General features: G+C 43.0%; 1 protein-coding gene across 9 annotated transcripts in view; it reads right to left on the bottom strand.

The window, feature by feature from the left end:
* Positions 1 to 24,486, bottom strand: part of UNK (unk zinc finger) — a 45,546-nt gene that overhangs the window by 5,533 nt on the left and 15,527 nt on the right. For 5 of the 9 annotated variants that reach the window (XM_062591923.1, XM_062591924.1, XM_062591925.1 and 2 more), the window contains 15 exons: positions 21,456 to 21,665; positions 19,608 to 19,784; positions 19,051 to 19,181; positions 18,787 to 18,922; positions 17,142 to 17,259; positions 16,079 to 16,163; positions 14,030 to 14,172; positions 12,667 to 12,714; positions 11,378 to 11,578; positions 6,932 to 7,000; positions 6,082 to 6,256; positions 4,861 to 4,962; positions 3,230 to 3,418; positions 818 to 999; positions 4 to 261 (listed from right to left, as the gene is read on the bottom strand). In XM_062591923.1, coding sequence (XP_062447907.1) covers positions 4 to 261; positions 818 to 999; positions 3,230 to 3,418; positions 4,861 to 4,962; positions 6,082 to 6,256; positions 6,932 to 7,000; positions 11,378 to 11,578; positions 12,667 to 12,714; positions 14,030 to 14,172; positions 16,079 to 16,163; positions 17,142 to 17,259; positions 18,787 to 18,922; positions 19,051 to 19,181; positions 19,608 to 19,784; positions 21,456 to 21,665 — 2,224 coding nt within the window. The remainder of the gene's footprint in view (positions 1 to 3; positions 262 to 817; positions 1,000 to 3,229; positions 3,419 to 4,860; positions 4,963 to 6,081; positions 6,257 to 6,931; positions 7,001 to 11,377; positions 11,579 to 12,666; positions 12,715 to 14,029; positions 14,173 to 16,078; positions 16,164 to 17,141; positions 17,260 to 18,786; positions 18,923 to 19,050; positions 19,182 to 19,607; positions 19,785 to 21,455; positions 21,666 to 24,486) is intronic. The other 4 variants (XM_062591930.1, XM_062591927.1, XM_062591931.1 and 1 more) reach the window with 4 other exon arrangements.

Here is a 24,486-nt window from a genome sequence, read left to right as displayed (position 1 = left end):
AACCTTATCAACTTTCTCCAAGTTTGCCCGCAGTTGTTTCTGAAGTGTATAAAGTGAAGACAGCGAGAGAGTTTCCAGGTCAGAGAAAGAGCGCAGAAATTGAGGGTCCTGGCCTGTGTGGATCCTCTCCAGCTCCTCCTGCAGTTTCTTCACTTGCAGCTCCAAGGCTTCCCTCTGCTCCCGGGCCAGTTCACATTCCATGTTAGCTGTGTTGGCTCGATCATTTGCTTCCTCTGCCTCCTTTTTCCAAGCATCGCAGGCCTGCAAGTTCCAGCAAACAAGATAAAATAAGAATCAGCCTGAAAACTTGGTCAGCATCAAAGAAAATATTTTCGGCAAAAGTATGCGTTTCCGTACGCTCCTTAGCAAGAATGTATTCTGTCCCATCTGCCCTGGCCCTGAATTCTGAAGCAGCCTTGGAACCCTTCCTTCAAAACGATGTTCATTCTGGATAACCTATCCAAGTGAAACTGCAGTTCTACATGTTGTATGTATACATACACTCAGTTAAGGGAATGAACTTTGCATACTGGTAAATTGTTACAGATTTAGGTCAGTCACTAGGTCTAAGAGACTCTCAAGCACTTCAGTGCCACTGTTGATACCTGGCCTTACACTTCCAGCATCTGAACATCAGGCACATTGATTCACTCTTTCCCGAGGGTAGGAGTGAACAAGAATGCTTAAGAGAATCTGTTTATAAACCTACAGCCCTTCACACCATTTAAGTATCTGCCAAGCCTCCTATTTAAAGGACTGACACCCTCCCATTGCCTTACCCTCCCCAAATCCCTCTTCCTAGAAGTTGCCCAGGTACCTGTTTGGCTTGTTTCCAAGACTCTTCCCACTGCTTTATTGTGCTGTTGGCTTCATCCAGTTCTTGTCGTAGCCGTGCCAGCTCCGCAGCACCTGGACCTGACAGAAATGCAGGTGAGGTACTGGGCGAAAAACTCCCCGAAGCAAAGTGTTCCCATATGCTGCTGTTCATCCCATTTAAACCTGTTTCACAGGGAAATAGAGAGGGTTATGTCAAAGGTGCTGGCAATTTCCCCATTTCCTTCCTACCCCTGTGAAGTCCGGGATTCAAAGTGTGCATTTTGGAAATAGAAAGCTATCTCCAAGACTCAGAAGTCCATCACAGGGAGACTTCATAGGGAAAGTTTCACATCTTTAGGCCTCCTCTTTATAATTCAGGGAGGGACCGAGAAACTGGGCAGAGGTAACTTTTGAACCAGCTTGTTTTAGAAGCAACTACGTTACAGCTGATTTGACTAACAACTCAAATCCCCCTTCTCATATGAGAACATCATTGAACTGCTTACTATCTTCCCACTCTTCTGTGCAGCACACACGTCAGTGTTGGTGAACAGAGTCATTTTTGGCCTCACACAGCCAACTCAAACAGACTTCCTTTCACATTACACTAGTTTTGGGCCTTCGTATTACTTCTGCTTTTGTCTCTTCAGCTTAGTCCTTTTTGAGTCTCACTTCCCAAATAGCCAGACTAAAATGCTCCAACGTCACTGCTGTTTGCATGCACAAAATCATAGAACTAACTGGAAACCCCTGTTTGTAAAGGATGCCAGGCAGTGGCGTCTATGTACCAGCTTCATTTCTTGCTGAGTCCCAGCTTAAAGCTAGCGACTGGGGCTGGAGGAAGACCAGTCAATCACTTCCTCATTTCAGTATGTCCAAACCATTTCCCTTCTCAGGTCCAAGTTCAAGGCTTAGGAGACAAAGCCGTAGAAAATCTGTTGTAAACAAAACTGCCTATTTTTTTCCACAGAATCCAAGGCATGTGCTCTTTTAATAAGAAAACTTATGTTTACTCAAAATAAGCATACGCAGCTTGTACTTGAGGGACAACAGATAGGAAAAGCTCACACCCAGACAAAGCTACAGAGCGATCCAGACTCTTCTGCAATCAGACATGCACCACTTTAAATGAAAATGACTCGTAGTTAAAGAGTTGTTAACCACTGGCTGCAGACATTCCTAAATCTAGTTGCATTTGATAAATCAAATTAACCTAATGTGGCCAGAACCTCATCTTACAGAAGCCAAACTGACTGCATCTGTAAGCAAGCCCTGAGGCAAAAGGCATCTCATTGAGGCCAAGATTAGTAAAAACTGCTTAACAACTTGCTTCTTCCGAAATTAAAACAAGCCTTTTAAAGAAGTTTTCCTTTTCTTACTGAAACTGTGGATGAACAGCCAGCCTCAACACTAATTAATAGCAGAGATGTCTTCTGATGTCTCTTTTCTTACTACTGTGATTGTAAAAGCTGTTAAAGCCAGACAAATAGCAATTACAAAGCATGGAAGCATGGTTTTGTCCTGTGCAAACAAGCGATATAATTACAGATAAGTGCATGGAACAACAGGTTACAGAAGCACGTAATCATTTTATGGTGTTAAGCTGTATATTACAGATTAAAGCATATCTAAAACTTGAAGCAGCATTTACTTCTGTTAAAAATGGAAAGAACTAACATTTACCGTCACTAATACAGAAATCAGCAGAGCAAGTTTCACTATAGCCTTGAGCCCAAACAGGTTTACTTCTCAAGGTAACCCTGCATCCTTATAATAAAAGTTTTGGCCCTTCATCTCCCAGCTCTGCCTGGTTTTCACTGAGGAAGCTCCATACCAGTTTCCCTGTACTTTACAGTCCCTTGTAGGGGAAAGCCCCTCAAATAGGAAAGAAAGGGGTAAAAGGAACGCAGCTGGAGCACTGTAACTTTTGCCAAGTCCACACTGTAAAACAATCTCAGCAGGGCACCAAACAGGAAAAAACTACAATGCTCCAAGTCTGCTCTCAAGCTCCGAGAAGCCAATCTACCATACAAGCATTCCCATGGGCACACTGCAATCACCACTACAACTAAGCTAAGCTGAGGACCCAGCACTGAGTATCAAATAAAGTGAAATCACAATACATCATTGATGGAAAAGGGCTGAGCTCTTTCCCCTAAAGGTGATTATCAGAGCAAGTCACTATCTGTCACTTCTTCCTCAGTCTTGAAAAATAGAGAGCAGAGAAAATTGCTCCCTTGCTCACAAGATATTAGCTGATTTTTTGGTAACGTAGCTGTTGCTGTTCTCACACAAAAAAATAGATATAAATGGCAGCAGTGAAATAATATATTAAAATTAAAGCTAACTTAAAAGAAAATACTTACATGGCATAGACAGGCATGTACATGGGACACACACACTGTGCATTTACCTAATGATCCATGAGAAGCTGATGTCCCCAGGAATGTGTTTTCTGATTGGCTTAAGTGTCCCTGGGGCTGATGGAGAAAATGCGATGAGAGGCTGACCGGTGGAGAAGGAGAGGCAGAGTGGAAGGAGGCAGAGCTTCCAAGGGACCCGGGGATATTTACAGGAGCAGAACTTTGCAGCAAACTCCCACCTGGACAAAAAACACAGAGAGAGGATGGCTATGTGTGACTATGAAGTATGGACCAGAGCACAGCACAGGAGTTCAGAGCAGAAGGTGTTAGCCTCCCTCTTCTCCCTAAGCCCCTGGGGATTCCTTCCACTTCTTTTTATGTCTCATCCCCCTTTCAGCCTTTAGGAGCACGAAAGCTGCCACCCCTTGTTTATTGGCCAAAGCAAGGAAAGGTTTTCTGAACAGAGTTCAGTCCCTAGCTGCCTAGAAAAGATGAATTTGGTATCTTGTGAATGACTTTGTGATGCAAATTTCACTTCTAAAACACTCTCCTCTGCCTACAATACCTTCAAATAGCTCATAGTGAAAGAGACTACCATGCTGGGTCAGTCGTGACCTTAACTACCAAAAAACAGTGACTAGCTCTAGACATACTTGAAAGCTTGGACCTACCAGTAACAAAAACAGAAAATAAAACCCACACCCAAAAACCAACCTCCAAAGACATCGCACTTCCCTTACATAAGAGGTCAGTTTGCCTGCAACATACAGCTGAGGGGTGTCTCAGCTCTGCTCTCCACTCTTTTGATCTCCCTTCTTAGAAGGCTACTAGTTAACATCCAGACCTGGAGGGAACAGATTGTCCACACTGCTTTTCCCTCTAAGCCACTGCAAATTGACAGCAGCATAAGCTGGGCTATCAGCATAAACACACAGTAAACTCTCTCTGATGAGGTTGCTGATTTTTATCAGGGAAATGGAAGTGATATCCTTTAGTGCTCCTTCCGCAGGACACCCTTCATACTGCAATACCATTTCAAGCAGTAGTTTCCTTGGCAACCACTAAAACAGCCAATGTTGGCTCCCATTCAAAACCTGTATCACAGAGCAAAGGTAGTCAGAAACTACAGCCACTTCCAAAAAGCTATGAGACGCTTCATTTTTCCCCTGCAGTCACTAGAGACAGGTAAAAGAGGCCTTAGCCTAACCCCTGCGTATTAAAGATGAGACAGACATAGGAATCAAATCAGCAGACCATGATGACGCTCTGTGACAGATGGATAGCATTACCAGGTCAGTGAGTTTCCTGTTACCACTAGGGAGATTTTTCTGCTTATGATGCAAATTGTTATACTTTGGCCTGGTTTTAAACTCCATCAGATGCCTTCCGGATTCTACTTGCACGCTAAAAACACCCAAGAAATCAAGCAAGGCCCGTTCAGTCTCAAGAAACATCCCCAAGACACCTGGGCCCAATGGCAAGAACTCAGCTCTGCTAGTCAGCAAGGGCAAGCTGGCACTTGGAAGATGTTCAGTGGTTGCCAGAGTTTATTATAATTGCTGTTTTAACCAGTCAAGTTTATCTTGGGTTTGTTTTAGAACTCTGTTGGGCTGGCTCAGCCTAGGTGACTGGGCAATACTGCTTGGCAGAAGATAAAGAAAGCTCTGTTGCTTTCATGTACCTATCATGATGCCACTTGTGTGGGGCACTGTGCTGCTGTCAAATGTCTTCTCCAGGGCAGCCACTCCGAATTCATTCAGGTCCAGGTCATCCAAGGCAGACTCTGCCAGACACAGAGGTACCAATTATGTTATAAAGGACCAACAACTTCAAGAGATAGGACGGCCCAAAGAGCCTACATGCAGAGGAGCCTCTGCTCGCTATCTGTCAGTTTGAACAGCCCTACTCTCTGTCCTGTGCAACGCTGCTGTTAAATGGTTTGGCAGAAGCGTCGTGGGCAGCCTTTCAGTTCAGTTTCTTTTGCCTGATCTGACTTTCCAAGATTTTGTCTCAAAGTTTTCCCAAAGGTTACACAAATAGAAGTTTGATGAAATAACAGTGGTCCCCGCCAATCTTCCCCAAACCACTCTTTTGAGTCCGTCCATAATACGCGAGAACACAGGCCTATGACGTGTCCAGATCTGGCTGATGCTTTGCCCCTACTTTGCTGAAGAGCCACTCGGGAAAGGAACACTAGCAGAAGGGCACACTGCAAAAATCAGCTCTGAGGTCCAAAGGCAAAATAAAGAAAGCTTATGCAATGCCTGTAAATGGTATAAACAGTGCCTCATCGCTAATCTTGATCAATATAACTTCATCCCACACAGGCCCACTCATTGCTATTATTATTTTTAATCAATCTAATGACTTCACCTCAGAAACATTAGATCATAAAACAAGGTACAGTTTTTTGGTAACCATCTAAAGGGAGTAATTCTTCTCTCCAGAATCTCCTGTTCTCCTTTTTCTCACAGCCTCTGTTCCATACCCTGTGAAGGGCAAGTCCTTGCAAGCCACTTGGTGGTACTCCTTACTAAAAAATTGTCATTTGCAATATAAAAGGTTGTAGCTGTGGAAAACATCGCAGTGATGCTCCAAACCTTGTCACTTTGACAAACCTAAACCTAAGGCTCTTGATAGCATCTGACTCTCTGAGTTCAGAATAAGTGGCACACAGGCCTTCTCGTTGGTCCTCTGGGTTAATTTCATCCATAACATCCCACAGAAAACGTCAGATATGCTAAAATCACAGAAGAAGGAAGCCTACAGCTTCAAGAATCTGCCAACACCGAAACACATGACAAACTGGAGTTCACTGTAACATCCACGCTTTCCAGCGCTCATACCTGGAGATCCGCATCTGAGGGAGCCCTATCAGCATAAGTAAAAAAGGCAAAGTTACCTATAACAGACTCAACGGTGTCACTGGTTGGGTAGAAAGGAAGGGCATTGGCATTCATGCCTGGTATGCTGCTGGTACCAGCAGGGCTTGGTGGTGTTGCAGCCAGACTGGAGGTGATACTGGAGGAGATGCTGGATGTCAGTGGGCTCCCCACTGGGAGAATCCCCAATATGTCCTGAAACAAGAGTTTTAAAAGAGAAAGAGACAGGAAATGGAACATCTCTATAGAAAAATCCCATCAGAAACATGCAGGAATGAGCCAAAGATCAGCAGCAAACCTGTTCCTGCCTGCTCCCATCCTGACAGATGGCTGGTGCTACCACTGGGCGCGGGGGGGGGGGGGGGGGGGGGAAGAGATTAACAGCTTTTCTTTAATTTCTGCCGACTGTTTCTTTTCAGTATTACAGAGATCCTTCAGGATGCCCGAGAACTAACTCCTGTGACCCACAGGTTGCATGCAATCATAGGCATGGGCCATACAATCACTCACTCAGACTTAGCTCAGCACATGACTTAGAGCATGATGTTAAATTCTCTTTGTTGGATCCTTGAACTTAGATGACTCTAGAGATCCATTCCAGCTTTATTCTCTGTAATTTGGAGACTCTCTCTGACAGTGGCCGGACCCATGAATCTATCTTGAATTTTTGCAAGCACAGACTTTCACAAATAACCCTCCAGCTCCTATTCTATCTCCACAAAGAAAACCCTTAGGTTGAGTATCCCTAAGGGTGTCTAGACTTTCATTTCTCCCTGCAGAGCCGACTGGATCCACAGAGCTTTTTAGTATCCTTGCCTATAGAGGGATGAGCACCAAGCCAGGTTCAGAGCCCTATTAGCTGTACCATACCTGTTTGGGCTGTAACAAAGGTTGATCCTGGCTCCTATGTTCCAATGAATGGGATTTCATTTTTGCTTGCTGCAGTAAACAAATAGGAAAAAAAAATTAGCAGCAAAATTAAAAATGGCTGACTACTGGCTTTGGAGCAGTCAAGGGAAACATGCACAGTCCCCTCTTCTCTTGCAGCTTGCCCTGGACACTAGGGAACTCAGAGAGCAGGAGAGCATAGCAAACTGAGAACATCCCAACCGACCTGCTTTCTATATAGCAAGACATCCCCCTTAGAGTTAGGCAGAGACCTGTCACAACCACATTTTTCAATGCTGCTAGTCCTCTGCTAACACAAAGGACATCTTAAGAATCAAGACCAAAATTGAACTATTTTTCCTTGATACAAATAATTCATCAGCCCTACCAGTATCTAATAAAAAGAGCCAGAACTGGTCAGAGGCAGACACTATACATGTATATATACGTACGTATGCACACATATGTGTAAATAATTTTTTTTCCAACTTTGGGAAAATAAAGTATGTGGATTATTTTTTCCTTGAACTTTTCTAGCTCCCAGCTAGGACTGTATAGTTTATAGAAGAACGGAAAAAGAAGTAGTGTCAAAGAGAACACAAAGTTATGGGGAAGAATCTGGATAAACCCCTCAAATACCCTTTGTCATTAAGGAAAAAAGACAAAGCAATAACTAACCAATCTTAAAAGCAAAATCATCAAAATTAGTTCAAAGGGGTTAAAAAAAAAAAAAAAAAGAGACTCCCACATCCCTTAACCTGCAGAGCTCAAAGCTATAAAACATAAGTAGAAGTAAGGTCAAGCCTGCCTGGAATTTCAGAACTGTACAAATGCCAACACGTATTTAGAGTTCCACCACCCAGCACAAAAATTAAGTTTAAGGACCTTCCTGTACTCTGCCCTTAACGGATTTCAGCCCTCTTGCCTCAGCACACCAGCCAGTTCTCAGCTGCAGGAACCAGCGTTGGGAAGGAAGTGGCCTCATGAGCCTGCCACCGCGTAACGGTCCGCTCTGAAGGCCTCATTTCTCTCCGGTTCTGCACCCAGGACGGCGGGCAAGGGGAGATAAATCACCCCCTCCAGGCACAGAAAAGGCGCAAAAACCTGTCATGAGTCAGGTCTGCTTATTTACACTCCTCTCCCACCGAACCCATCTGAACCAGAGACACAGCCCAGGCGCAGAAGGCCCGCTCAGCCGTTTCATCGAACGCAGGCGGTCACCGTATCGGCGGGGGAAACGGGGCACGATGTACAACAGCAGCACGCGAGATGCGGCACTGGCCTGAAGCAGTATGCCTCGACTCTTTGGCTTAAACCGTCTCACAAAAAATGGCAAGTGATAGCTGAGGAGGGACTACGTATCCAGACAGGCCGATGGGCAGCAGCATTCATCCCTCGTTTCGGTCGATGAAGTCATTTTCTCTGTTTAACTGTGTGCTTGTGCAGGGGGGGGGGGGGGGGGGAGGCAGGGGGTCAAGGCAAGCATGCAGCTCGGATACGGATCCTGCGATCCTCCCGCAGCAAGCGCCGCTTCCTCGCGCTTCCCTGACCGCGGCACAGCGCGCACACGCAGCAGGCCTGCCACTGCTCGCAGGCCGGCCTTTTCTTGTGCGCAACGGATGCGCTACGTGAGTGCATCTGTGTGTGTCTGATAACACGCCTGCTAGATTATCCAACACATCCCTACCCTGCTCGACACTCATCTGAGCACAAGATGTGCTATCAGACGTCAGCAGCCAAAGCGGAGGCGCGTACGCAGGCACAACCCCCTCCCCGCCGAGAGGCTTCCTGCCAACGTAGCTGGCACTGCTGCAGCTAAGCCTTACTGAAAGCCATAAAAAGAGAGGAAGAGGAAAACAAAACAACTCTCTATCCGCCCCTCCCCCCAGCTCTGAACTCATCCCAAAATTCATGTAATATCAGTGTAAAAAGGAGCAAACTGATCGTCCCTTCTAAGTCAGTCTCCTTTAGCTCCAAACAACATTAAAGGCATGCATCAATGCAAATTCAAAGTGTACACTGAAATTCTCCAACTCACCCTGTTGCAGGCAGGGGAAGAAAAAAAGTGTAAATTACAGATGAAATGAAACCCCGTATGACCACCATGAGACAAGCCTAGCGTATTCTGTGTACAGATCTGGAAACACCTTCTGGTCATGGCTCTCAAGTCCTTCCAGCGTAGCTAGCATTTTCCAGCTTGCTACAGCTTTTGAGACTTCAAAAAAGTATTTTAAGCCTTTACTGCTAGCTCAGCCTTATCACAAAGCTATGTGCAACCAGTTAACACAAGTAGTACATCTTTCATCCTAATAAGAAAGAAACTATTTGTATTAATTCTATCAAGGAAACTTTATAACCTTATTGCAGAGCTGAGCAGGAGCCTCTCCTACATTTTCACATGAGTGGCTGAAGTAAGCTGCCTAATTATTGGTCTAATTTACAGCGTATATAAGAATCTCTGGTGCCCACTGCAGCCAAAAGGAATTAAAGGTAATAAAAATAATAATTAGAGATTAAAATAAATTTTAAATCAGGACACTTATGAGACATCTAATTTTGTACCTAGAAGCGTAGCACAAGGCAACTGTGATTACACCTATCTGTATCTTAATAGTTATTTATTCCAGTCAGTTAACAGTCTTTCTTTTTTTTTTTTTTTTTTTTAACTTAATTAAAAGCCACACGAGTAAGGAGATACCTGAACATACAGTATCTTTGTAGCACAGCCTCAACCTGAGACAAATGCTCATCATCTGGTCCTCCTTTTAAAAGCCCTATTCAGACTCCATTCCCTTTCTCCTTGGCTTAGGCTTGCTGCCCATTTTCTCCAAAGCAGGGCCTCCCTGGCACCCTGCCTCTGCTGGCAGGAAATGGGGGTTCTCTCAGTCCTCCAGCTTTGCCTCCACTGCAAAGGAGGAGCAAAGCCAACGGAGAACGAGCACATGTTTTTTCTTTTGTTTCCAAACAACTGCTACAAACTTCTGTGCCCACCAGAAGTGCCAGGATCACAGCATGGTTTGCACTTTTCCCGCAAGAACGCGTTGCGTCAGTTTGCAATTTCCTAAGCCGCATCCACATGAAGCAAAACAATAGAAGCATTTTATAAGACAGTCTACGTGCATATCTTTATCTGTTACTAAAGCATTTTAATTAGACCAAATAGCGTTCAAGATTGATCCCACTGCAAAGTTTGAGCATGGTATTTTCCCAAAGTTGTAAAAATAAATAAATAAAGCAAATCCCACAAAGTCTGCTTCTAAACCCAGTCACTTTTGCAAGATCTTGTCTGGACAGAATATTTCCACTGTTTTCCCACAGCAGTACAATACAAACGCAGCAGTATAAGCTTAATAAGCCAAGCTTCTTTAATATTACAGACAGGAGTTTAAATGAAGTCAAGTTAAAAGCAACATTTCTGGCAGTCTCCGTTTTCAGCAACGTAAAACAACTCCTCACTTTAGAGGAATTTTTATAAAGAGGTGCCTGCAAAAATATTTTCAACAAGTTCAAGAAAAAAAATTACATTTACAAGTCCATTTAGAAACAACAATGGGGACTCAAACTCCGATTTGGACACAGTTGACTTGGAAGGGATTGTACAGAGAAACTACTGGTTCTAACATCAAGAAAGGATATTCACAAAAAAGTTACTGCTGTGAAAAAGCTCATACAGCAGAAGAGATGGAAGAGATTGTTTTAGGGTTAGGGAGTAGTATCAATAACGCATGACACCAAGAAGGAGAAGACTGAGGAAGCAGTAAGACAAGATGACTGGGATATCCAGAAGGGATAAGAGGGAATGTCAGAGATGCAGGTTAGGTAAGATGGGTAAGAGGATTCTTCAAATAAGAATGAGGAATTCAAGTTTAATATAGAAGCCAAGGGAGAGATTCAAGGAGCTGAATGATACTGCTGGAGAAGCAAGAGACAGTCAACACTACATTTTTAATACACCGGAGAAACAAATGGTGAAAACGGAAGACAAACCAAAGTCACGGAGATCAAGGTAAGAGTTCGGAGTGAGAACAGAGAGGAAAGGATGAGTTTCCATGACAATACAGCAAAAGACCAGCAACTCTCGGCAAGGACCTGAATATGGAAAAAGAAAGAGCAAGAAGTGATACGTGGGAAGCTAGCCAGGGTCAACACAAGACAGAAGTGGTCAGGAGTTAGGAGGAGGAAAAGGGGAAAAAAGCAGTTCAACATTTACAAACTGCACAATAGCAGCTAGGCAGACAAAAACAGATGCAAATGGAAGAGACCAGAGACAGGCTGAAAGCAACAGCATAGATCCGGGAACTGCTAATGAAAGCGGTGCTCTCTCCCTTTTGTTCCTTGAGAAACAGAAATACATTCAAGCTAGACTGGGCAATTTCTCAGTTTTCCTCCTCCCCCCTCAGACTCCTCCAGCCAACGTTCCCTACTAACCTGGCATTTGAAAGTCTTCAAATACTCGGCCCCCACCTGATCTTCTCGCTCAAACCCAGGTGCTTTCTTGTAGCTGCCAGCTGCTGTTACTGAGTCTGGAGGAAAACCAATGCTCTCCAAGCTGTGTGGTTTTCCAATGGCGCCAGGAGGAGACCCACATATATTAGATGGGCTTCCGAGACTGCTGTTCCTACAAAGAATCTAATAGAAGGAACAAATGTCAGGAAAGTGCAGAGAGCCAGTAGCACCAACTTAAAGAGGGGAGCTGTTCCACAGACTAACTCATTCACTTCACTGTTTCACAGAACCACAGAATGGGTAAGGTTGGAAGGGACCTCTGGAGATCATCTAGTCCAACCTCCCTGCTCAAACAGGGTCACCTGTTCAAACACCTAGAACACGTTAGCCAGGGTTGCATCCAGGCAGGTTTTGAATATCTCCAGATAAAGCATTGGTTTTATTGATAGCCAACTTAAGTGTACAAGCTTCTAGTAAATAGCAATTGAAAAACAGGGGGATTTATGTAGTCCCACAATTATGGCTTTATTGTCATTGCTTTGTACTGGACTGCAGATTTACAAAAGCCAAACCACAGCTCTAGAGACATTCACTTTTTCCAAGGCCTCAGATGTGACTGATCATGTTCCCAAGCGTGACCAAAACTCTCCTGATTTTCCTTAGGCTACAGCATGATGTGAATCCTATCCATACTCTGAGAAGCAGCATTAAACCTGGAAAGGTGTCATGACAGTCAGAACAACCAGGTATATCTGAGCTATGTGTAATAGTGTATTCTTTGCTTTGGTGTTGGAAATCTGAAAGTTTTAATGCAAGCGCAGCCAAGTATCTACAACTGCATTTAAAAAAAAACAAACCAACAAAAAACCCACATGGATTTTCAACAGCTCCATTCTTTGGACTGTAACCATGGATCACAACCACATGCAACAAGGCTAGTTTTGCACTGCAGATGAAGCCACAGACAGCAGCAAAAGAGATTTTAGGTGAGTTAAAAAAAAAAAAAACAAACAAAAAAAAAAAGACTTATCTGGATCAAAGTGATATCCCATTTATCTGGGATAGGAAATTATTTGCCTGCATTGGGAAGAATGACTGTGCTTCAAACAACATTTATACAGTTATTGCTGTAACAGATTCAAATGTAGCACAGTCAGGCCTGGCGTTAGAAAGAGGGAGCATGCTGGGAGCATCCTACTATGTTTTGGGTTTATTTTTATACAGACATTCTGCTGTCCGCGCTTTCCTACAGTTGCAAAGTTACTACTCACTGTGGTGGAGGTGGGGCTAGTTGGCAGAGTTCCTGTTTTATTCCACACCTACAGTACAAATACAAAACAGAACAGGCCATGTGAGGCTTGCTGCCAGAGGGACCTTTTCCTTTGATTAATTAATCATGTAAAATGATCACCAGCAAAGCCATATTTGTTTGCAAGCTACATGCAGATGCCCTGTGCAGTGATGAAGTCACAGAAAGACATGTGTTGCCATCTGGCTTATATTCAAAGATTAGGAAGGCCTCTTTTAAAGACTAAACAGCTTGAGAGAGGGAAGACCTACATGATCTATTTAATGCAAAAATCTTCAGCTTCCTTGCAATTTTCAGAGCATTTAGATGACATATTCAGAAGATGAAGGGGTTTTCTTATTACTTCATTCCACAGTGTTATTTACCGAGAGAAAAATAACAATGTTCCGTCATCTTAAGATTATTAAAAAAATCTAGTTGCAACCAAATGCAGGAGAACTGTTAGGTTGGCTTTGGTACTAATAAGTCAAAAACGTCAGTTTTCCTTTTCAAAGAGATAATAGGATAAAATGGAAGTCCTAAACGAGTTCACCTCATCTAGACCAGTTTCAAATGAGTTAAGCTCATGCTGTTATATCTTCTCAACATCTCAACCAGTCATTTGGAAAGGTTAAACACTTCACAGCAACGGGGCAAATAAGAAAAGACTAAATCATAATAAACAAAAAAATTGGCAAAATCAAGTAGTCTAGCATTCCACATGCATCTAATCTGTGTGTATCTGTTTAGCAGTTCAAAAACCTCTATTCTTGTTCACAAAACTAAACTACCTACAAACATTTTGGGGCATTACTTAAACATTTTGCAGACTTTAGCCACCTCCAGAAGGAGAATAGGGAAAGAGTCAAGGGTATCCTATAATAGAACACACAATATACACAGGCTAAGCCTCTGAGGTTACGTATGTAAACAAACTCAACTGTCATTATGTACTTTAAAGGCCATAAGCCAATATAATCTAATAAGAGTACTTGGAAACTGAGCCCAATATATACCTTCCCACAAGGAGCTGGACTAGATGTACAGATGTATTCCACTTTCCTGAAAGTATATCAACATTTTTTTTGCACAGAAAGGAAGGCTTAGAGATTTTATAGGTGAGGGAACAGCATCTAGTAGTTGACTAAAACCTCTGAATAGTATAGTACTCTATAGCATATACTCCATACAAATAGCCGCCTCTAAAAAGCATGGAACTGAGACTTAAAACAGAAGTCAAATTTTCCGTGCTTTTAGATTTTCTCTTCTTGGCAGAACAAATACAACAACTCAGAGAAATGCAGATTTATAAAGTAGGGACAAGGCTTCCCTGCAGTGCTACCTACATTGCTCAAGTCTGGGGCATGTGGACTGGAAGGGCTGACTGGCACAGAATCGCCAGCTGCTGATGGCATGTACATCACAGGGCCTGTCTGTGTGGGGCTGGACACAGCCGAGGATTGCTGTAAATCTTCATTGAGAGGTGGCTCTGGAAGAAATAAAAGTACATGAAGCATCGTTCAAAGCTGTACAATTGCAATGGACTACAGGACATTTAGGAACAACAATAGCTAGATACTCTTGAGAGGGAATATTCCACTAATGCCTACTTATTAAGTAATATAAAAAAATAAGGAGAAGTCTTATCTGGCAAATGAATACTTCTTATCTAATATTCCTTACATTATTACTGTTACCACTTGTACAATCTGCTGCTTTTCAGCCCATTAATGCTGCTCCAAAATTATCTTTCCTGAGCGAAATGTGTGTAATTCATTCAGCTGTCCTGAACTAAGCAGAGCTTCCTTCTTTGCTAGGCACAAAGCTGATGGGTGTGTTATAATTAGCTGAGGAAGCTAAGTTTCCATCTGCTCTCGGTACAAACCATTACAGAAAAAGTAACATACACAGAAAGGCATACAACTGCCAAATACACAAGCAGAAAGTTTCATGGGCTCACGGAGGGGAGTTGAAATGCTGTAGGGCTGTTATATTTACATTCTGTTTAACTCATGATCTTTACAAAAGCTACAGGATAAACCTTATGCCTATATTGCAATATCTTAAACGCACTAATTACAGTTTTAAACTTCTATATGTTTCTTAATAATCAAGGAAAAAAAATCATGCTGAGATCATAAAAAAAAAGGGACTCCTGTTATTTTAAGTCAGATCCTCAATGTTTATGTTGAGAAGAGGACTAAAAGATACAGTTCTTTTGTATTCTATCATGGTTATTTCTTGTGGCTTTCTAAGCAGCCACTGAATGTCACTATGGCTTTAAAGAAATACAGTATCAAATGCAGTAATCTAGTTATGAATAAAGCATCCCCTAAACAATAATACTGTGTTATATACAAGGGATTTTGTTGAACACTTTCTTTACTAAGATCTTATTCTCTCTCAGGCTTGCTGGATTATACAGTGAAGTTGCACTATTGTGTGGGGCATTACAGCCCACAGCCCTAGCTGTAATTACTGCTTGACTCAAGGCTTCCTATAAAAACAACTCTGTAAATAGTGGTGAATTTACTCTCACCATTCCTTGACAAAGGTAGCAATTACTAATCCCACCATTTACAAAGCATAATCAAATAACAATGAGATTTGCTCAAGGCCATGAAATGAGTCGGCATCAGAGCCCATGTAGTGACTTACAACCAACTGCTCTAATCACTGCAAATTCTACACTGAGACGGGAGTGCAGAAGCTGAGTAGGAGCAGTAGAAAGGCTGGGAGTTAACCATTATCTATAAATGGTAATATACACCTGAATACACAATTCTCACCAGAAAATAGCATCACTAGTCTACAGCTGAAAAGACAACTGAAATAACATGCTATAAATTAAACAGCTAGTGAAAATGGAATGAAGATTTGAGAAAAAGTAGACCAAAAAAGCAGCATATTTTTCTTCTCCAAGCTCCTTAAATATTTAAGCTCTAAGTAAAACATCAAAAACAGTAAAATAATTTCTTATTTTAAAAATGGGTGAACACCTTATCTGTAGTAGTCAGCAGTTTCATCCTCAGCTTTTCATAAGACAACAATTTGCAACTTAGCTATGTCACAGTCCAAGTATTTACAGAAGCAGCTCTCATTCTGATTCAGAGTCCTTCTAAGCTCTGACATATAGAGTGCCGAACAAGTGAAAGAGGGAGAGATGCACCCAGAAAATGCAATGAGAGCTAAGGGCTGAGCCCTACAAATCACCTACTGCCTTCAGATCTAGTAACACCTCCCAAAATAGCAGCTTTATAGGAATAATGAAAGTTGAAGTGTTTTCAAAAACCAGGTAGCATGAAAGCTCTAGCTTTGTGCCCTTCAACCTACTCCAGCCAGAAGCCCTCCATAGCTCAAACATCCCTGAAAGATGAGAGAAGCAGCCCACGTACGTTCTACGTGTGCAAAGGCACAGAAGGGTCCTCGGGGACAGCTGCCAGACTGCTGCATATCATTGCACTTGGTGGATTTGTAGATCTGAGGATGGAAAAAAATAAAACAAAGCAGACATGAACAGGAAAACCAGTGACCAGCAGTCCAGGCATTAGAGTACTGAGGAAAGACTCAACAGCAAGATATAAACACAGACAAAAGGCATAGGGGCCAGCAGATTTCAGGGTGACCATTTCAGTGCTTTGCTTTAAGGAAAGGAAAACCCACAATAGTTATGAAAACAGCAAAGTTTGCCCAATACAGCTAAGCTCACCCAAAGATCATCCCACCACAGGTCTGCCCATCCAAATGTCACCAGTTGCCATAAAGTCCCTCAATTTCCCTAGGAGCTCCATGGATATAAAAATGGTTGAAGGTAGGAAATAGTTGATAGATGACAGCACAGAAAGCTACAGCCACATGTTTTCAAGGGCAGTGACAAAGTACTGAGAGCAATTGTAGAAAACGGATTATTCTCCTTTTGCCCAGTTTGACGGGTGGTGACTATGATTACTTTGCCGATACAGGCCAAACAAAGCTTTTCAACACTGTAATGTGAGGCAGACTGGGACATGGCTTTAACTACACTTTCTGTAAGGATGCTAAAATGCTCTAAGCCTACTCACATTAGCAGCTGGGCAGTTTTTAGCACCAGTTCACGGTTATCTGTGGCTCAGTGTGATGCTCATCAACCAACAACATTTCTAATGGAAAAAAATACTGCATGCTCACCTGCAGACCCACTCCCTGCTTTCAAAGGGCCCCAACACGAGCCTGCTCTCTTGCAACCTCTTCCTCCCCCATACTTTTCTTACCTCTTCCCATAAGTTCTACCTAATGAAAAGGTACCCTGTCAAACAGCTCAGCTTCTGCTTACTTCCAACACGCAGTTTCTCTGTATCCCAGGACCACACTGCAAGCAGCCCATATACTCTCCTAGTTGGCACACAAACATATCTCGTAAGCCTGGAATGCTTTAGCCTTTCTAGTCAGCTACCAAACAGACAACACAGGTTACCGTACCTCCGGGTGGAACTGCTGTTCTGTGCGAGTGTGGCAGTATTGGCATGAATCTCCATTCTCACACTTACTGGGATCTCCCCACTCATCTCCATGTTTCACACTAGGACACGGCGAAGACCTGTTTAAATAAGGTAGCAGTGGAATGCATCAGACTTTCGAGCTTTGCTTCCTCAACTGGGAGAGGGGTTCAGCTGCCTCCCCTCCGCTGTACACTCGTTTGCCTGGCTGCTGCTTCCCCAGCCCCCACTCCGTTACTGCTGCATCTTCCTCCCCCCTCCTTCAGTCTCCTAATGAAAGAAACATGGTTTAACTCTCCACCTGAAACAGAATACAGCTTGAACCACCCTAACTTAACCGTATTAGCAGCTGATGTGATTAGTGTCAGAGATGCTGGGTCTGTTTTCTGTTTTGGAACTGTACATTCATAGAAAGCTAATAAGTTAATAGGCTAATCCTGAAACACATAATACCCTTACACTTCTGTTTCCAGGGTTATAGTGTGGCCATGTGGAAAAGAGCCTGAGTCAGGTCACTGGGGAAAAGGCAAACCCATTTCCTTTCTCCCAGCTGGGAACCAGTTCTGTTTCCCAGGTCTGAATTTTTGCTGTGACCTACTTCCCCTACTCTTATGCTCTTACCCATTCCCTCAAACAACAGCAGAGGGAAGCAGATAGCAGCAGCAGAAGCCTATACTGGAGAGGCAGCCACATCAGCTGGGGGTGGGGAAAAGCAACACAGAAATGAATGGAGATCATAAGGCAAGCAGCCTTCACCTCTTCCCTCCTCAAAGGGTCAAGAGAGGGGCAGAAAGCAGACGGTTCTTGCCTAAGGACTTGGGGTTTCCATTTCTACTGATGGTGTTGGGATTAATGCTTCTCCAATTTTTACAGGATTTCAACACCAATTCAAAAATTTCTGCAAATGTTGAGGGTAGGAAAGGGAAGTGAGAACATCCATGGTATTTTCTCTCCTGGCTTTCTGGTCTGCCCTTATGTTTTTCAAAAAGGAACTAAGGAAAAGCCCCACTGAGACCACAACAAAAGCTCTGTTGTGTTGGAGGAAACAAGGGCCTGTAACTTGGACAAAATGTGTTCAGGGAGAAGCAGTATGCTGAAAAATCCAGTGACAGCTGAGTGACGAGAACACCCTGGTGCCTCAAAAGCACAGTCTTCAGCACGTCCAGCTACAGTACTCGTCACACTGTGCCTCACGATCCCTATCACCAGGCACACACAGACAGCTTGATGATTCTGAATCCTTTACCCACAAAAGCATTGCTGTGACAGTTTGTTTCTAGATGGGGATTAAGTCCTTCTTTTGTTTCCTTTTTCCTGCACTTTTTTTCTTTATAGGAGTTTATAAAGTAAGGGGGAAAATTGGACACAGGTTCTGTTCACCATAAAAACAGAGATTTAACGTGATTTGGTTGCTCAGTTACCACAGGTTTTGGTTCTTCCAAACAGAACTCCCAGCTTAGTGTGCTACCCCATTCCTAAGCAGGAATAATGGTCCATTAGGTCTGTCAGGATAGGTCCTAAAGACACACTAAAAACTATCTAGTGGAGCAAATACTAGATACTTCCTTGCAGACCTCTACTACACCTCACCACTCAGCTGGGAAACAGAAGATTCACGAGTAGGGTACCTGTATTTATGTTTTCTTGGGCTTCTTCTTCTATCTTTGCTATTGTGGTAGTACGGACAGGCATAACCCTGGCGACAGAGACGAGGAGGTTTCTTACATTGCTCTGTCTTGTAATTTCCCAACACGTATGTTGTATCTGTGAAAGAAGCAATTGGTTAGTGGAAGATCACTATGATCTGTATTTATTATACAAAAGCATTTGATGGAGCGAATACTCCAAGAACATCAGACCTTCCCAGCCGCGCAGACCTTAAAGGGACTCACCTTGCCACCTTGGCTCCTCACTGAGTATTTTCTCTATCATTGCATGGCTAGCAGCAACTGCAGACTGGCCCTCTATGCCACCTTCTGATGTAGTCTGACCATTCTGCAAAGCTTCCATGGCCTGAAGCTCCCTTATGGGCAGAGTCAAATGAACAACAGAGAACAAATGAAGAAATAGATAAGTATGTATGACAGACTGAAGTACTATAACAGTTACTAGGCAAGTGCCTTTTTTTTTTTTTTTTTTGGCAACAACATCTTTATTCAAACAGCAGCTGCAATACTTGCTTTCCTTCCTAGGAATTTCAGATGCACCATTTTGATCCCACCAGGCTCCCAGCCACAGCAAACTATTCCAAGGTGTGGCTCCCTCCCCCAACTTTTGAGTATCCTCCTTGGAGATTTTGTAGATTTGCTTTGTAAAGAAGAGATATATTGCCAGCACTCTGAAACTAAGCATTTCACTTTGAAGCGGTACCATCCTACAATCACCAATGCCTTTTTCTATTCAAGCCTAGCAATTACCCTTTCCACACAGAGCTCTGACATTTGCTAACCTGATATCATAGACCGGAGAGCGTAGATCATGGGGCCCGTGAGCAAAGGCGCAGTGGACTCCATTCTTCGTGCAGTTTCCCTTGGAGTCTGTCTCATGGATGCAGATTCCAGTTTTGTAGTAGCGCAAGTGATATCTCCTCTCCGTGTCACCAGTAGTTCTGTGCAAGAATGGACACCTGCAGTACAGAAGGGGGAAGAAATGCCAAAAGTTTAGTCACACAGGGGGTGGACTCACCACCACCAGAAGGCATGTTGCTGATACAGGATGCTGCGGCTGACGATAGCTTTGTCAGCTCTGCTCCTTCTCTTACGCTGTGCCTTCCAGCGTTACACAAAGCCCCCTTAACCTGTCACTACATACTATATAACAACTTCCCTTCCAAACAGACAACTGGATGGTTAAGCCAGCAGCAGCTTATTATTCTAGTCTAGTGACTGCCAGGGATCTGGAAAAGAGCAAGGACACTGTCAAGGCATTCTGATATACTAGCCATGATTGAGGGGACATCACATGGCACATACCATTTCCTCAGCAGCCCATCTAGACTTCATGCTGCTACTGTCTCCTGGTGATGTACTCTTACAGGGCTGTGATAGTCTATCTAGAGCCAGATGCATCCTTCATGCAGAGCACGGGACAAGAAAAAAGAATTACAATACTACCATTTTAACTGATGTTTTGTTTTCCCTCTTGGGCAGAAAAAGAACAATTTACACTAAGAAATGTAAAAGAACAAGATTAAATAGGTGGAGTTTATATATTGCAGCACTGAGCTAAAAATACAAATCAGTAAAATAAGTTCTGAGATAGCAACAGTTTTCATTTACTGAGTGAGTCAAATACAAACAAGTGGCCTAGAAGCCAAAGCCTCTAAATGCCCTATTTCCAGTCCCTTCCAGTTCTCTTTTAATGAGGAAAAGAAGTACAAAACAGAGGCCTTAGGCTAGAGGATTATTCCATTATGTTGTAGCCACAAGATCTTTACTTAATCAAGACAAAAAAAAAGCCCAACAACAAAAAACGTTTTCCAGATAAAGAGCATTTCCCTGTGTGTGTTTATACGAGCATCATAAAATGGAACTGAAATTCCATCCTTCTATAGCATCTCTGCATAAAACAGTCTCTATATTTGACCACAGTTTGGTTACACTATTTATTCTTCCATATCTGTCACGTGGCTCACGTTATACTACTGTGTTAACCCTCTAACTGCTGACATCCATCACATACATGGCAGAAACACTTGCATCTCTGCTCTAGATAAACTCATCACAGTCATGGGGAGGGAAAATGCAGCAAAACAGGTTCTTCTCATGCTGTCTTGTTCTGGGTATTTGCCTTCCTGAACTTTTAAGCAGGAAGGAAGGAAATGACAAAACAAACAGGCAAATAAACATGATTTTAAAAGCATGAGATAGATAACTCAGGGGACAGATTAGAGGACAAAGCTTCTCCTCTCAGCAATCAGCTCAAAATCAAGCTATCCTGCTAGTGAGCAAGAGCTATTATCTGATAGTCAGAGACTCATGGGAATGAAGCTTTTCTCGGCATCAGTAATTTTCAAATTGTTTTTCACACCCCAACTTGACTCAAGATGCCAAGGCTCAAGAGGACACAAAGATATGAGGGCTGAATTCCCATCTTTGTTAACCTCAGTATCCTCTCTGCAGCAGGCTTAGAAAGCACAGGTTGCTGTTACAACTTTTACATCTGTTCTCATGTTACATATGTTACAAAGCTGCTTTACTGCTGACATGCCTCATGGCTACAAGAGCTGGCTGGAATCATCACCTGGACTAATCCCAAAAGCTGAATGCTTGCAAAGCGGGGTGCACTCTTCACTTACTCATCTCCTTCTGGGCAGATTCCTGTGGTCTCATCATACTTGGTACAGTAAATGTCAGGGCTGTAGTTAAATGTACCATCCCGACGGCGGATAGATCTGCGACGACGCTGGTTGACAAAGTGCCAGTGGAAGCAAGTGTAGGGCCGGTGCTGAGTGCACTTGTGCTGCACAAAGAGAGGGCACTGCTCCGTGCGAAACTCCTTCAGGTAACTGCAGGCAGAGATCCAAGAGAAGGGATTAGGAGCAGGAGGTTGGTCAGAAGCAACATCCAATTGCCCCGCAGAGCCCCCGCCAAACCCAGCAGCATCCGCCGCAGAGATGTGCGCTGCCCTTCCCACACCAGCCTCTGCCTTTGCTCGCAGCAAAGCGGACTGGAAGCTGCTAGTTTTCTGCAAGGGGAAGTTATCAGTTACCAGGCCAGTTAACCCAAATATCAGTGCTAAAGGCAACCAAAAAAACCATTTTCTATTGTTTCTTTTGATATTATTTCAAAGCAGGCCATCACAAGCTTATCGAGTTTGTGAGAAAACAGAAATAGATAAAATAGGACTTGGAGATCTGTCACCAAATAGGGGGCATCTACGGGGAAAGAGAGGCTTCTTCCCTTAAAGAAGTTCAGGTTTAAAACAAACAAAAATACCCCACAAACACCACACTTCCTTATAGCCATGTTACATTTGCCATGATTTTCTCTTTCAATAACTTGAATATTTTAAAAATTATTATTTCATCCCCTCATGGTTTATCTTTATTTTTCATTCAGCTAACCCATTCTCTCCCGCAATCCTGTGAATTCAGGACTCAATCTTCAAAACCGAGATAACTGCTCTCAGACCCTAGATGTTTGGGTTTTATTTTCCAAAAAAAATGGAATGTCATTTTCCAAAATGTGTATGTCTTTTTTTTTTTTTAATCCTGAGAACTAAAGAAGTCACAAGCTTTTATTTGTGACACTAATAACAGTCTCTAAACCCAGATTGTAGAGGATTACAAAATCATTTAGACCGATAGAGTGATCCGACTGTGATCTGGGTATAGGTGCTTACAAAATCCACATCGCCTGAAACCCACTAGTTGTCCTATATCTAGGGAACATAAAAACAGTCGGACAAGATCAGACCCAAATCCCACAGGGCTGGATCTTCTCAGAGACGGCTCCAAGAGCAACGCAGAAGGCCCCGAGCAGGCAGACGTGGGGTAACTGCCTCCCACAGCAAATCACATTCTGGTCTTTTATGTTTATAGGTAGGTTTAAAAGTGAAAAACAAAATTTTTCGGTCACAGTAGAAGCGTTGGTGCTCTGCTGGAAGCCACAGGATGATATAATAGCAAATACAGACTCACTTTAAGCTTTGTATATGTATTCTGAGGCAACAAAATGGAATATAGGAATTCATCAGGTATTCACTTCAATACCAGAGGACCTTTCTATCTCATTCCTAAATAAATGGAAAGATGTCTGATGCCTGAAGATGTATTTACAGATAATATTATCATGCTGGACGCAGTCTAAAAACAGTATCCGTAAACAAAACATCCTTTCCTCTTTACTCCTAGCTGAAGACAAAGCTGCAGGAAAACGCATCAGGTCAATCAAAGTGGTTTCGTTCGCTTTGAGGAGAGACTCTCACTGGCAAGAGCTTTCCTGCACAGGATTTTTGCAAGTGTAAATGGATGAAAGCTCTTCCTCCTCTTTAGCCTTCAAATATGTGGGACTCGCAGGTTCCACTGCTTGGCACTGGATCTGCGAACGCTCAGGGCTTGGAGAGCTTCCACGGCCGGCTCAAAGCCTCATCCAGCACAAGTCCATCTGTCTCCTGCAATCTAGTGCGGCTGGAATAGTACCTGCACTGAGGCCTATTGCCTAACACCGCAAAAATGCTAACCCACATTTAGAAACAGGTCTGTTTGGAATAGGTAAGGGTAAAAACATCACTTTCTTTCATTTTTAGAAAGTTGGATACATTGGAATGGAGATCTGTACTCCAACCCTGGCAACCATTCATCAGAAAACTGACCACCATAAAATTAATCCATGCTGAAAAGCTTGCCGTGCTGTTGCATCTAGTACAGTCGTACAAGATGATACTGTATGGAATGTTTTATCTTACCAATATGCTAATAGAACTTAAAGCAAAAGTGACTGTATCAACATTTAGGTTAGAAATTAAACTAAACTTCAGCATCATGGTACTTAAGACTGCTTTCCACAGGTGTCACGCAGTCACCTACCAGTCCTGTCCATCCATACATCTCCATGTAAATCTTACGGAGGTGAGCCTTACGCTACTCCCATTCTACCGTAAAGCAGGCTAAGCGCCCTATCGAATATCATAGGGCAACCAGAGCCAGCAGCGGAGTCCCAGAGCCCTTCAACTCCTGCATCTTCATCAAGTGACCCAGAGTCTCCGGCACCTAACTTGAGGAGCAGCTCCCTGAATCTCTAATGCTCTGAAAACTAAGGAGGGACATCAGACCTAAATGCCTAACGTTATCAAACCCAGCACTCTGGACTTCTAGCAACAGACATGTATGAAACTTAACAACAACTTAAAAACAAAACTAAAACTTAACTGTTTGGGGAAAGGAGCTGGAACAGCTTCCCTTTAGCAGGATAGTTAAAAAAAATGCTGAGTAGGCATTTCAGTCTCTAGAGTGTCAGTTGTTGCTGAAGAGCATTTGAAAATTAATTGCACTTTATGATTAGCTAAACTCCCCAGAGAAACATTTATTATAATGTAAATGAGAGATAATTACATAAGTAAATGGTTCACCTGAAAAGTGTTTAACACATAACTTGCTTCATCAGAAACTCATTCTTTAATGCTATCTATTAAATAAATGATCTCTCACTCACACTTAATTTCAAAGCAAGTCCCGCAAGCAGGTACCATTGAGCTCCATACCAACACATTAAATGTGCATGAGCACCTCTGGGATACAGACCAACAGTGGAAAACTAGAGTTGTCACATTAAATCAGTCATTTCAAGCCTTTCAATCACCAGTTTGGGTGCAAATTTAAAAGCAAG

This window comes from Rhea pennata, chromosome 19 (genome assembly GCF_028389875.1).
Source record: "Rhea pennata isolate bPtePen1 chromosome 19, bPtePen1.pri, whole genome shotgun sequence".
NCBI lineage: Eukaryota > Metazoa > Chordata > Aves > Rheiformes > Rheidae > Rhea > Rhea pennata.
The sequence above is the reverse complement of the archived record's forward strand: the minus strand, read 5'-3'. Positions and strand labels throughout refer to the sequence as shown.